Below are 15,647 nucleotides of genomic sequence, written 5' to 3'. Positions count from 1 at the left end.
CGTCTGTTCCACCCTATGCCTAAATGATATCACCAAGGTAACCAAACTGCTACCTCAATATCTTTACCTCCAGATATATTTTGTCCGCATTTCAGTTTGCATCCATTGTCTTACACTTCTTGCACATAAACGTAATTTCACTGCACTTTTTGCGTATTCGATGCTTACAGGTAAAGATTTGATGGCACTCGACTCCTTTTTTATAAACTAAGTAAAAACACATGGATTTAATAAACAAAACAATGAGTTACAATTTTGTCATTTGTTATTGTGATTTATTTTCTATATATAACTCATCTATATATATAACAGTGAGAATGTTCTTCTCAACCTATACACTCAACAAATTTTTTATGTACAGATTGGAAATTTGGTATATAGAGTATTCAGATATGTAGAAAACTTTTTAATCCATTTTCATCCGGAAAAAGGGGCTGCTACCAGGTCCAAATTGAAAAATATGGTACACGGAGGTTATCGGATTTTTATCTTTCAACAGTTTCGCGAATGCGCATGCACAGTTGTGAAACATGATAGCTTTCTTATGTTAAATAGTAGATTTGGAAACACATTTTAAAGGTTGTGTCAAGCTGACCTAATGGTTATCACATTTCTGAATTTTTGAGATGAGGATTGGTTATTCGTATTATTTGCAAGGGCCCGTGTCACAGTGGTTAGAGTACTTGGAAAAATCAATTGTAAAAGTGATATTCTCTTGAAGGTTGAAGGTTCAATCCTCAATGTGGGCAACTGAAAAATTCAATTAGGAACTACTTATGGCCTCTATCCAGTCATGGCTGACAGAACAAGAGCATACTACCCCATGAAATAAATAAAGGGTTCTGTTTGAAATTCCGTCTAAATATTCCCGAGTTCGACAAGATACACCTGATGAAGGTCGGAGATTACATCGACCGAAACGTTGTGAAAATCAAACTTAAGATGAAAACAGTAATCCAATGAATCCAAATAATACAAATGGTTATTGTACTTGATTCATTGTCTGTAGGTTTTGGTTTCGATCTCAGCTGAAGTATTTTTTTTTACTTACAAGAAGTGAACTGTTTAGAAAAAAAACATCCGCACACGTCTCAGTTTCAGTACGAATTAAAATATAATATTATGCATGTTTTATGACCGGGCAACGCCGGGCAGCCTGCTAGTAGGAAATAAGAATGAGGCATTATCTTTAAATTGCTATGATTTAAACACAAACAGTAAGAAATAAGTCTAAATAGATGATGGATTTTAGATAAGAAAATATCCTTGTAATAAATTATTGCTAAAATCATTTTTAACATCATATTACCTCGGTACATGCAAAATCATTTTTATATTAAAAATATTACTTCGGTACATGCAAAATGAATGGCCGATCTCCAAAACGTATTACCTTTTTGGAACAAATTTTCCAAACTTGCTTCTAAAGTGTGAACTTTATCCTTTTCCATTTCTAGAACTTTTTTCATAAGATCATTCTCAGACGATAGTTTTTTGACATCTTCCTGTAATCAAATTAATTAGAAAACACATTTAAAAGTTTCGGTTTCGATTCTAACTGATGGCACTCAAATCATTTTTTTTTTTACTTTTGAAATCACGACTCTGTAATAATATATACAAAATCTGGACAAATTAAAATATCAATACTAATTATTAACATCAGTGTTCAATCATGAAACTATGTTTTATGTTTCGGTTTCAATTCAAGCTGATGGCACTTAAATCATATTATTTTTTTTTACACTTGCAATCATAACTATATATTGGGTACAATATAATGTAGAAATAATTGACTCTATAATAATAAATATGAAATCTGTATTAATTAAAATATCATTTTAAACAGATTTTACAACCGGGCAATGCTGGGCGCCCCTGCTAGTTATATTTAAAATCTTGATTGATAAGGCTTTCAAAACATTGGCACAACATTTCTGACAAAACATAACATTTTATCTTATATCTTTTAAATAACAGATTAATATTTTAGATTTAATGGTCAAAGAACAATTTTATTTTTTATTCTTCTTGTGAAACGAGTACACAAAAATGATCCAATACCAATGGATTATCGTGCATTCATTTTTGTGAACGATGGTAGGAAGAAAACTTTACCTCAAGATTTGTTACTGATTCCGATTTCAATACAAAAAGGTTTTCTTTCTCAAGAAGATCTCTGTATTTTTCGGTGAGATTCTGATATTCTTTATTGGCTCTTTCCAAATCAACTGATGGTACGGATTCTTCGAGCGCTTTCTGCAAAGCACTTATCTTAAACATGGCCGTATCCTGTAAATAAAGAAACTTGACTAAATTATCGTCTCCACATCACGCAACACATTCATTCTTTGAAGAAAAACTGAAAAAGAAAACCAATGAAAACTACATTAACCTTTTTGAAAACAAATGATTTATCCTAAAGCAAAATAACTATTTCTCATAAGTCATTCAGATTTTCAAAATTAGACCCAAATAGTAATTCATCTGACATACCTCTATTTTATTCAGACTAGCCTTTCTTTTTTTTGTTAGTTTTTCTCACTTTTTGTGTATTATTGCATTTTCAACCTAAACAAGGCACAGTGTCACTTTAATGTAGGGGGCTACTATCTGGGACATAATTTGTATGTAGGGAGTTGAGCAGTAAGATGCAAGTTTACATTACATTTGAACTTCTGCATATCAGTACAGTCATGGAAGTAGGAACCCGGAAGGGAATTCCAAAATCTAGCAGTTCTAGGGAAGAAACTATTAGAGTAGAAGGCTTTCTGGCATTTGGGGATCTCTATTGTGTAGAGGTGGGATTTTGCTGCTTGTCGGGTTTGTCAGGAATATTTACATATAGGGGTACAATGGCTTGTAGTTTGTCAGAGTACCTACCATTAAAATACTTGTAAAAAATTTTCTCGATGGTCCAGAGGTTGAAGCCTAGCTAATAGTGTGGGACCTATTAGGTTGGTGACTCTCTTTTGAACTCTGTCCAAAAATGAAAGACTAAACTAGTAGCAGATGCACTAACCCAAATGCGGCAACAGCACTTCATACATGGGCGAATTGTGGCTTTGTAGAGGTACAGGACACTCATGTGTAAGTAATTTTCTAGCACGATCGAGAGAGCTCGCCTTCTTTGCAGCAGTCCTTTGGACCTGGAGTGGCGTAATGACTCAATCTGACTTTTTTACTGACTAGCTGAAGAGTTGTCGTTATCAGCACTCTTTTATAGTTTTGATGAATGGAACACCACAACTTAGAACATTCCAGAAGCTCCCGAAAAATAATATTTTTATATTCTATACTGATAACTCTCTGGAAAGTCTTAAAAAGAACATTTTTATATTCTAATTTTAATGTAATATTTTAATACTCATAATTATACATTTTAATATTATTATAAGAAATTGTAATCTATATATATAAAGTAGTAGAGTTCATGTGTTTGCGTGTACAACTCTCCTACAGCCCACACCACTGGACCGAGCATGACCAAACCTGGCATGATGATGGTCCCCCACCTAGGGATGGTGCCCATCATTTTTCAGTGTCAAGGTCAATGGTGAAGGCCAAATTTGGTGCGGCTCTTCATAAACTAACCCATCTAGGAATGGTGCACACCAAGTTGGGGTATCTTGAATAAAAATGTGTTTGTGATACTAAACAAATGTTAACGATTGTGATTCTTTGTAATTGTTTCAATTTTTATGTGTAATAATATAAGTGTTAACTTTTATATAATCTATTTGCTTTAAAGTTCATGGTTGAATTTCTGTCACTTTAGGAGGTTGTTAAAAAATTTTAAACACCTTAAGCAATAGTTTCTCTTACAACATCTACTTACTGCAAAGGTGGCCGTGAAACAGGTACCCGAGTGTACAGCAAAGTCCCAAGTGAAGCGCAGGTATCTTTGCTAGTATCTTGATACTTTTATGAGGAAAATATCCTCCTATGACAATGTTGATATAACATGCCACATGGAAATGCTGACCGTTAATGAGAAACACAAATTCATGCCTTCTCTCTCTCTCTAGAACGACCATCTCTCACCTTTACTGTGACTAACTTGATTATTGTTGTAGCCTTGTAATCCTCAAACACAGTGGAATAGTGAACAAACGGTGTATTAGCAAAAGTTACAGAAGTGCACGCTATGATTCTGGAGCCACAAATTGTAACATCAATGTTTTTATATTCTCTGGGTAAGTCCATTATTCCGGACATGGGCAGATCAGCTCAACCCATTACATTTATATTGATATTTTGTCATTTTATTTCAAATGAATGTCATATAGCTGATAGCTCAAATAAATCTGTCATCAATTTCAAATAATAAAAATATGTAAAAGCTAAAAAATTTCTCAATTTAAATGTTGTTGTTTTGTTTTTTTTTGTTGTTTTGTTACTTTTATTGATCCCGAAACGAATGTCATATAACTGATAGTTAAAGTAAATCTGTCAATTTCAAATAATAAAAATATGAAAAAAGCTAAAAAAATTTCTCAATTATGATATTTCTTTGAACACGACACACCAATGCCACTGAGACAGGGAGAGAGGGGCGGGCTACTGTAAATTAGGGACCATATCTATAGAGGACATCATTTTATAAGTTTCTTCCCTTCCCAGAGTTACATGCACTGTTCACGATATTCCAAATTTTAATTAGAAAAAATACAAACACAGAAGCTCCATTACATTAAGATAATAATAAAGCTATACATAAAAAGAACAATCATAAAATATTCAGAAACCTTAAAACGTTGCAAATAACCAAATCTCTCAGCAACTGCTTTCTCCATTGCAATACTTTCACTTTTTAATTTGGAAATTTCCTGGAATTATAAAATGTAAGAAAACGTCAAAATAAAACATAATCAAATCATGAATACGTTATACAACCTTCTTCATTAACAGTTGTTTTACTCTCTTCTGCTTCGATTTCAAGTTTGTTATCCAAATAAACATTTTACAAAAGAAATATTCTTTATAATTTTATCATGTTAAAAGTTTTGAAATACAACTGCAAGTAAAATTCAGTTGTAAATGACAGTCTTCTGGAGGTTGAAGGTTCAATCCTCAGTGCTGATGATATGAAGGCTACAACTGCAAATTACTTAGGACTTCTACCTGATCATGGCTGACACAAGAAGAGCATACTACTCCCACGGATTAAATAAAGGGTTCGGTTTGAATTTTTGTGCAGGTTCCCAAGTTTGACAGATAAATTTTTGAGTTTAACAAAATATACTTAGAGCAGATCAGAGATTACATTGGCCGAAACGTGAGGATAATATTCAAAATGAGAATAGTAGTTCATAAATAATACAAATAAGATGAATTATCAATCCTCATCTCAAAAAGAACTGAAAGAAGATTCTTTAACAATTCCGACCAATTCCTCATTCTGATTTTACTGTTTTCAAAGAGTTGCTTGATATTTCTATTTCAGCTGCAGCACAAGATCTTTTATGGAATAAAACCCTAAGATTTACCAGAATTGTTGTGTCTGTATATTATGGATTAAATTACATTTGAAATTAGTGCAAATTCCCAAGTTCAACATAAATATTCCCAAGTTCAACAGTATACACCTGAAGACAGTCGGAGGTTACATCAACTGAAACGTAAGAATAACACTCAAGATGAGAACAGTAAGCCAAATAATCAAAATAATACAAATTATGTTAACATGTAACATGGTTGTTACATGTTAACATGGACGCGACATTGTGTATGAAAGTCTTGCAAAGAAACCGAGGAAAGAATTTTGACACAAGTTTTTTTTCACTTGAAAACAAGACATTTATTACTGGTCATTTCCACACTAAGCCAACTGACACATATTTTCCAAGCTAGCCACAATATGATCAATTAGTTGCTTAGTCTGTAGTTATAACCAGCTTTTATGTGTCCAATTCATTCCACTGTATAAAGCCGTCCAAAAATCTTGTTAAAAGTTCAGATCGCATCTTGTCTAAAAGCTCCTGTTGTATTGCCACGTGGCTAAAAAAGACTCCCCTATGCTTCAAAGTTGCTGTTACTGTGACATGCCTTTTTTCTCTTTATTTCTCTCTCGTCTTCCTCCAATCCCGATGTCCATATATCCATTTATTTCCATGATGCCATGTCTGCACCATGGCTTGGTCATTTGCATCTGTGTCAGATGATATCAGAGAAAAACAAATGATCACCAATCAGAATATCAAAGTTTGCTGCAGAAGGTGACGTTGTGCCACCCCATTTCTTCCTTAAGTGTTTCAGGTTGAATGCTGATAATTATATCCATGTTCTAAACAAAGTAGTGAAACCCTGAATTGATCCGAGCTGCAGCTAAGCTGTATGTTAACGAACTCGCGAATCTTTCTGTCAAACTCAGGAATCTGCAATCCTTTATTTAATCCACGAGGGTAATATACTCTCATTCCACCAGCCATGACTAAGTCCTAAGTAATTCACAATTGTAGTGTGGGCAACACTCAAAAATACAATTGTGAATTACTTCTACCCAGACATGACTAATGGAATTAAAGTATGCTACCCCCATGGATTAAATAAAGGGTTTTGCTCAAAATTCTGTGCCAATTCAGAAAGATCCTTAAGATTAACAAGATACACCTGAAGATAGTTGGAGATTACATTGACTGAAACATTGTGAAAATATTTCACTCAAGATAGGAACAATAGTGGAAATAATCAAAAAAAAAAAAAAACTCTGCGTTTCTTTCATAAACATTGAAATTATCTATAATCGATTATTCTGCAAAACAATAAGTGAAAATATATTTTCATGAAGACGATGACGTAAAAAACATAAAATTAGCAGCTAAAAATTGCGAGCAACAAATATTGCCCGCATCTTTAGAAAAGTTTGGATTTTACTTTTCGACTTACTTTTCTCATCGTTCCTTCCACTTCGACCAAACTGTTGTATCTTCTCGTTAAAGCTTTTTCATTGATTTGTAAAACTGTGATCTTTCGCGTCTGTTCTGCTAATCGTCTGCGGACTTCGACATCATCGTGCGACAAAGTATCAAGGCAACGCTGCAAAGATAGAACATTTTTTTTTATTTGATTATCAAATCCAACATTATTCTATGCATCACCACACAAAAGAAAAAAACTTACTTCAAATTCTTTCAGCTGAATTTCATCGTGTTGTCGAAGTTCTTCCAATTTTTCCAGTTTTTCTTTTAACTTTTTTGTCTCGCTCTCGTATTCCTGTTGATAAAACAAAAAAAGATGCAAGATATGACTTAAAGTTTTAAAGCTACATCAAATACAAGCAAGGCTACCTGGTCTCATCTGGGATCTTAATTCCAGTAAATTATGTAGATTAAAATAAAATGAGTAAAAGTAAAAACAAGTGTTTAGTATTGCAATTTGAAACGAACAGGTTCATTTATGGACAAAATCAGAGTAAAAAGTAAATACGGCCCAGCTGAACTTCGAAACTCACAATTTCTGTCTCTAAATGCTGCACGCTAAACTGTTGTAGCAACTGCGTAAGTTTAAAGTCTCCATTGCATTTAATATATACAAAGTGCCTTCAATAAATTTCAAGACTTTTTTGTACAGGCATTTAAAATTGTTGTAGACTCTTGAAAATTCAGTATGTTATTGCTGTACATCTTATGAGATGACTGACCAATTTTTATGATTTCATGTTCAAATGAACAGCTACAGCAGGAATTGGAATACATTCTACTAAAGCCTGATTGTCACAGCTGGTGAATTTCAAAAATGCAATCTTGGCGTGAAGACACTTTAGAAGAACGATATCCAATAAAATTCTATTTTAAACTTAGAAAAAATGCTGCAGAAATGTATGGAATGCTTTAGACTGCTTTTGGGCCATCTTGCATGAATCAAGCATCAGTTTTTGAGTGGCATAAGAGATTCAAGGAAGGCAGGAAGTCTGTGAGAGATCATGAGAGGTGTGGTAAGAGTAATGAAGTCAGAACACCAGAGTTGATTGGCCAAATAAAGGATTTCATGGATAAAGACAATCGTGTGTCTATAGAGACAATAAGTGCACAGTTTGATGTCAGTGTGGGAACTGTGCACACAAATATTCACAAGAAACTGAAAATGCAGAAGATTTGGCCAAATGCACCAGTCAATAACTCTATCCTTGTCACAGACTATTTGACCAAGATGAGCATCAAGACAGTTCCTCACCCTCCCTATAGTCCAGACCTTGCTCCCTGTGACTTTTGGTTATTCCCTAAGCTCCAGGAAAACCTTAAAGGCTGTCATTATAGGACAGTTAAAGAAAAGAAAAAGACTGTGACAATCATTGACACAATCACACAAGAGGCCTTCCATGAGGCTTTCCCTAAATTGTTGGAATGGTACAACAAGTGCATTGCAGCCAGAGGAGATTACTTTGAAGGGAACTAGAGTTTCATCTATGTACTGTCAATAAAAGTTCCCATATGGAAAAAAAAAGTCTGAAAACTCATCCTGTAAATCATACTGTTTCTTATTTTTTTCTTTCAAGTCAAAACAAAGTCGGAGGCATGGGAGAAACGTTTGGCAGTGAAAAGTTGGTTTATTTATATTTTTTTAAATAAATTTTTTTTTTTTTACAAAAAAATCACCACTTATCAAGGCCCAGAGGCCACTCGGGGATAAGGGTCAATGAGTGTACAGTGGTCAATAGTCTATGAGAGGATCGTGTTTGTAGGGCTATAGCAATGCAGTGTATGGAAACGGTCTATGCAGTAAAATAAATAATGATAACAATATTAAAGGAATTTCAAGAATTTTCAATTATATATTTATTTCCGAACATAGGTGTTGCACAAGATGATAGGTACGTGAATTTCTCCAAAATTTCAAGAATCTATCTTTTCTTCAGGGGGAGGATAAGAAGGGTAAACAGCTCTTGAATGTTGCTACATTTGTTTGTGTTGGCACCGAAAGTTCTGCAGTCAAACAGGCTCGCATATTTGTTAGTTCAGTTTCAAGAATATAGGTTTTGAATTCTATGGGTCTAAAGTTATTATAATTATAATATAATTAGTCTATATTATATTTTCCTCTGTCTGTCTGTTTGTTTGCTCCACTTTTTCTACTGGACCAATTTGTATGGACTTTTGTCTTGATAACCTTCAACAAACTAATTAACTAGTTTAAATATTAACCCTGGAGATACAAATAAAAAAAAAGATATAAACATACCTAACTTTATGTAGATAGATACAGATGCACTTAAAATATTAACTTTAAAAGAAAAAAAATGTGTCTCAAGTAATTTCACCTGTTTCTCCTGAAGATAATCAGAATACAATAAACCAAGTTGATGTTTTATGACAGCCATCTTGCTTTGGTAATTCTCCAAAGAAATTTCTGTTTCTTGAAAATGTTCATCTTTTTTAAACATATCCTAAACAACAAAAAAAAAAACTGATTTTAATTTTAAAAGAAGACAAGGAGAAAAATAGACAGAATTTGTGGTTCTTGTCCAGAATTGCACCTATATTAAAAAACAAAAATAAAAAAAATCTCTATGACGTACATACTCATGATGGAACAAAAAATGTCATTTTTTTCAAAATTCATATAAATTGATCAAGTACTTTTATTTTTAATTCAGAAAATCAAATTCTATGAGTAAGCAAAGAGGAACTTTTCTCATCACCATCTTGAAGAAACAAAGGGAGATAATTCAAACATGTAACACCTACGATTTCTTACTAATCGCTTAAAATCATTTTAAGAAAACTGTAATTCTTAGTTTATATTGCTTATCTATATAACTTCAATTTTTAATCATATAAAAACATCTCTTAAAAAACTTCGACACCAGGGTTTGAAAGTGGGATTGAGAAGTCAACGCCACTGAGGGGGGGGGGCACTCTGACCTGCATAAAGTGCCTGGGCAGCCCCATCAGTATTCACTGGTGAGGGCGCTTCAAGCGATTAGCAATAAAGGCCTGGGAATAAAAATTCTGAACCAAGAATTTAGAATAGTAGTTCAAATAACGTAAATAATAGAAACAATTTTTATCGGCTAAACACAAAATCGAATTTGTTTCACAGGTTCAAATCCCCTATATATCAAGTTTCCAGTTTGTAAACCAAAAATTGATGGGAGTTTGGTAGAGACCGTTTCTTAGACAGACGGACAAGGTCACTTTATATATATATATATATATAGATATAGATAAATAGATAGAGAAGAAAAAGGTTTTTTTTTTTTTTTTACCTCTAAAGTAATAATGAGATGTTCATTGAGGTTTGCAATCACTTGAGCACTACTTGCAGGTAAGCCTTCAGGAAGAAGCAAAGGTTGAAATGCGTCGGCTTGGTTGCTTCGTTGTTGTTGGTACAATAAAATATCCTGTTCAAGTTTTCGAATCTAAAAATATGAAATAATAGCAACAACAATAATGACAACAATGATAACAATAACAACAACAATAATGACAACAATGACAACAATGATAACAATAACAACAACAATAATGACAACAATGATAACAATGATAACAATAACAACCACAACAACCACAACAACAGCAATAAGTATAATATAATATTACACAGGTAAGAATGTAAAAATAAATCGATTGACCATAATTTATTTTATATCTTATATTTTATATCTTATATCTTATATTTTATATCTTATATTTTATATTTTATATCTTATATTTTATATCTTATATCTTATATTTTATATTTTATATTTTATATCTTATATTTTATATTTTATATCTTATATTTTATATCTTATATTTTATATTTTATATCTTATATTTTATATCTTATATCTTATATTTTATATCTTATATCTTATATTTTATATCTTATATCTTATATTTTATATCTTATATCTTATATTTTATATCTTATATCTTATATCTTATATTTTATATCTTATATCTTATATCTTATATTTTATATCTTATATCTTATATCTTATATCTTATATTTTATATCTTATATTTTATATCTTATATCTTATATTTTATATCTTATATTTTATATCTTATATCTTATATTTTATATCTTATATTTTATATTTTATATCTTATATTTTATATCTTATATTTTATATCTTATATCTTATATTTTATATCTTATATCTTATATCTTATATCTTATATCTTATATTTTATATCATATCTTATATCTTATATCTTATATCTTATATTTTATATCTTATATCTTATATTTTATATCTTATATCTTATATCTTATATTTTATATCTTATATCTTATATTTTATATCTTATATTTTATATTTTATATCTTATATTTTATATCTTATATTTTATATCTTATATTTTATATCTTATATTTTATATCTTATCTTATATCTTATATTTTATATCTTATCTTATATCTTATATCTTATATTTTATATCTTATATTTTATATTTTATATCTTATATTTTATATTTTATATCTTATATTTTATATCTTATATTTTATATCTTATATTTTATATCTTATATTTTATATCTTATCTTATATCTTATATTTTATATCTTATCTTATATCTTATATCTTATATTTTATATCTTATATTTTATATTTTATATCTTATATTTTATATTTTATATCTTATATTTTATATCTTATATCTTATATTTTATATCTTATATCTTATATTTTATATCTTATATCTTATATTTTATATCTTATATCTTATATTTTATATCTTATATTTTATATCTTATATCTTATATCTTATATTTTATATCTTATATTTTATATTTTATATCTTATATCTTATATCTTATATTTTATATCTTATATTTTATATCTTATATTTTATATCTTATATTTTATATCTTATATCTTATATTTTATATCTTATATTTTATATCTTATATCTTATATTTTATATCTTATATTTTATATTTTATATCTTATATTTTATATCTTATATCTTATATTTTATATCTTATATCTTATATTTTATATCTTATATCTTATATCTTATATCTTATATTTTATATCATATCTTATATCTTATATTTTATATCTTATATCTTATATTTTATATCTTATATCTTATATTTTATATCTTATATCTTATATCTTATATCTTATATTTTATATCTTATATCTTATATTTTATATCTTATATTTTATATTTTATATCTTATATTTTATATTTTATATCTTATATTTTATATCTTATATTTTATATCTTATATTTTATATCTTATATTTTATATCTTATCTTATATCTTATATTTTATATCTTATCTTATATCTTATATCTTATATTTTATATCTTATATTTTATATTTTATATCTTATATTTTATATTTTATATCTTATATTTTATATCTTATATCTTATATTTTATATCTTATATCTTATATTTTATATCTTATATTTTATATCTTATATCTTATATTTTATATTTTATATCTTGCAGTCTTTCCTATTCTAGTAAATTTATCATTTCATCATGTTTCTTAGACGCAACATAAATCAAGAAATCAAGAAATCAGTGATGGAATGACTCAAAATTTTTTTAGATTCCAATACAATTACTGATTCTGTTCTAAACTCCTGATTCCAAATTTTTTAAAATCTTTAAATATTTAGCTACAGAGTTGCTTCAATTAATTTTTCGATCACCGTAAAAACCCATGTATTATGTACATAAATTTTAGTAAATACAAAAATACACTTTTGTGTGGAAGCAATCTATAATTTTTAGTTTTATTGGGCACTTCTACAGAACTGGGATGAGATTTTTGGAAATCGTAAAACTGAATTTCACATGAAAACAATGGTACCTACGTATTCCTCATATTTTGAAGATGATTATATCCAAAAATTACAAAAATTGATGCGGTAGAAAATTTTTTAGCAAAGAAAATGAAAAATAGAATTGGATAAAAACGATCGTTTAAGACACATGGGAGTTCAACAGGGAGGTAATTTTCCGTTTGAATTAAACAAAGATGGCAGCAATTTTTCACCTGCTAACACGATTAAAGTTTATTTTCAATAATTCAGTAAATATCCAGGTAATTTCAACTGCATATTTTGGAAGCTACCATTGTAACTTATTAGGATTGACAAAAAAATCAGTTGAAACCATTGTTTTTTATCTGAAAACTCCATTTATCGACTACAAAATCTCGTCCCAATAATGTAGAAGCACCTTTTATTGGTTAACATCAATAAATAATTATTTTATCATTAACAATGGAAGATTTTGTTTTCAATAAACAAAAAAATTAATAAAATCGTTTTTTGGGCATTGGAAATTAGGCTGAAAATTTTTCCGATTCCGAAATAATATTAATTAGAACAATAATAATAGAAAAAAAACAAAAAAATGAAAAAGGGACGAAATTGTTTTTAACACAAATCGATCACTAAATTCTTTCAACTTACTTTCTCTGCTGCTTCAAGTTTTGCAGAATGTGCTTCCTGTTTGGCATTTTGAACGGCCTTTGTCAGTTCCTCATTTTCATTTTGCAATGCATCTGCTTTGGCTTTTGCATAAGATAACATATCGGAATTGCTGCCAGTAGTTCTTGCATCCAAAGCCTGCAGAAAAGAAAATATAACAATTAAATTAAAAATTTCACAATGTTTCTATTTTTGAACTTCCACCCGACAACAAATGATTAATGGTGTCATTTTTTTATTGCATTTTTACCCCAAACAAGATACAGTGTCACTTTGATGTAGGAGGCTACTATCTGGAGCATAAATTGCCGGGATATTATATAGGGAATTGAGCAGCAAGATGTCTGTTCACATTACACTTGAACTTCTGCATGTCAGTACAGTCAGGGAAGCAAGAACCCAGAAGGGAGTTCCAAAGTCTAGCAGTTCTGGGGAAGAAACTATTAGAGTAGAAGCCTTTTTACATTTAGGGATTTCTACTGTGTAGGGGTGGGACTTTGCTGCTTGTCGGGTTTATTAGGGGTATTTACATCAATGGGGTACAAGAGCTTGTAGTTCAATGGAGCATCCACCATTAAAATACTTGTAAAACAGGCAGAGGGATGCAACATTTCATTGATTAAATGCAGGACCCATCAGGTTGGTGACTCTCTTTTGAACCTTGTCCAGGAGCGAGAGACTAGTAGCAGGTGCACTAGCTCAAATGTAACAATACTCCATACATGGGCGAATGGTGGCCTTGTAGAGATACAGGATACTTTCAGGCATAAGTAGCTTTCTAGCACGGTAGAGAGAGCCCACCTTCCTTGCAATGGCTATTGGTGGTTGAGAAGGTTTCTTGTAATTATTAAAGGAAAGAAGCTTCCCCTCGTGCCTGTTATAATGCATGGTGTCATATAGCAGAAGTACTGTTAACATTATAGTAACAGTAGTAGTAGTAGTAGTAGTAGTAGTAGTAGTAGAATTGGTAAGAGTATGTAAAGTTTTTCTGTCATCTTTTTTTGTCTTTTAAAAGTTGTTGTTTCTTTGATGCAACAGTATATATGTTGATTATAACAGCAGCAGCAGCAGCAGCAGCAGACCCAGTCATGTTTCTTCTTCTTCGTCATCATCATCATCAATGTAATGTCTGTTTTACATGCTGGCAAATGTTGGAAGGCTTTTAAAAACTTCCAAACTAATATAACCTATCTCAGGCCAGGTCTTTATTTATCCCTCTTTCTCTCAATTCCATTTTTACAACTTCTTCCCATGTTTTCCTTGGTCTTCCCCTAATAAACTGAACCTTTTCCCTGACTCAGTTGTTCTATATCTATTAACCCATTCTTTCACCGTGTCCATACCATCAAAGTCTCCTGTTCTGTACACAACTCCCTATACTGTCTAGATTTAAACTTTCTAAGCCTGTGTTTAAGACTAACATTACACATCCCTTGTATAATTCTTATATCATTTCTCTCCATGCAACACATGTCCTCAACCATTTTTGTCCAGTTTTATTATGCATTATTTTCGTTACATATTAGTATTAGTCTAATATCCAATATTACTCCGCATTGGGAGGAAGTTGATCTCAAGCTAAGGAAGGCAGTAATCACTGGGGATCAGTTGCAAGACTCAGCATTCCTATTGCATCATGGTTAACCACCTGAAGAAGGCCAGAGGATGAGTTGGCCAAAACATGGTGAAACAACAACTATGAAGATGAGGATAACAGTCCATAAATAAATGAATACATAAATTATGAAGACCTCATCTCAAAGAATTCCAAAGAATAAAAATGATATATAATCTCTCGTTTACTTGCCACATATCATTCCTCTGATTTCCTGATGAGGTGAAGTATTATTATTTATATTTACATCTTTCAGACTATTGTCCACTAATAGCTTTCTTCCTACAAAATTAATATTTGATTCTGATTTGTCAATTTTTCTTATGTATTGTTGTAGCATGTTGTTAAGAATAAAATGTAATTTGATTTAATTCTTTCCATAAAATACTTTGTCTGGGTCAGAAATATTTTCAAATGGTTGCAATATTTTATAAAAAGTCATTTAATCCTGTATTCATTCATACAGAGTTAAATACTCTTAATTGGAATAGCAAAAATATTTAGAGAATTAAAAAGTGTTATACTTGAGAAAAAGTAAAGCAAAAGAAATTGCATTACAAGTAGGTACAGTTATTTGATAATAAATTTCCGTAGAAATATAAGCTACTTTATTTATATTCTTTATTTGAAATGTTATTGCTGG

General features: G+C 30.4%; 1 protein-coding gene across 3 annotated transcripts in view; it reads right to left on the bottom strand.

The window, feature by feature from the left end:
* The window catches only part of LOC145248347 (centrosomal protein of 290 kDa-like), a 234,847-nt gene that overhangs the window by 134,848 nt on the left and 84,352 nt on the right, over window positions 1-15,647 (bottom strand). For all 3 annotated transcript variants that reach the window (XR_013863367.1, XM_080110263.1, XM_080110262.1), the window contains 8 exons: window positions 13,372-13,527; window positions 10,208-10,360; window positions 9,260-9,385; window positions 7,123-7,215; window positions 6,889-7,038; window positions 4,749-4,829; window positions 2,119-2,292; window positions 1,394-1,505 (listed from right to left, as the gene is read on the bottom strand). Coding sequence is in view for 2 of the 3 variants with exons in the window: in XM_080110263.1 (XP_079966389.1) it covers window positions 1,394-1,505; window positions 2,119-2,292; window positions 4,749-4,829; window positions 6,889-7,038; window positions 7,123-7,215; window positions 9,260-9,385; window positions 10,208-10,360; window positions 13,372-13,527 (1,045 nt within the window). In the remaining variant the exon portion in view is untranslated. The remainder of the gene's footprint in view (window positions 1-1,393; window positions 1,506-2,118; window positions 2,293-4,748; window positions 4,830-6,888; window positions 7,039-7,122; window positions 7,216-9,259; window positions 9,386-10,207; window positions 10,361-13,371; window positions 13,528-15,647) is intronic.

This window comes from Euprymna scolopes, chromosome 26, assembly GCF_053919585.1.
Source record: "Euprymna scolopes isolate OS-2025 chromosome 26, ASM5391958v1, whole genome shotgun sequence".
Classification (NCBI taxonomy): Eukaryota; Metazoa; Mollusca; class Cephalopoda; order Sepiida; family Sepiolidae; genus Euprymna; species Euprymna scolopes.
The sequence above is the reverse complement of the archived record's forward strand: the minus strand, read 5'-3'. Positions and strand labels throughout refer to the sequence as shown.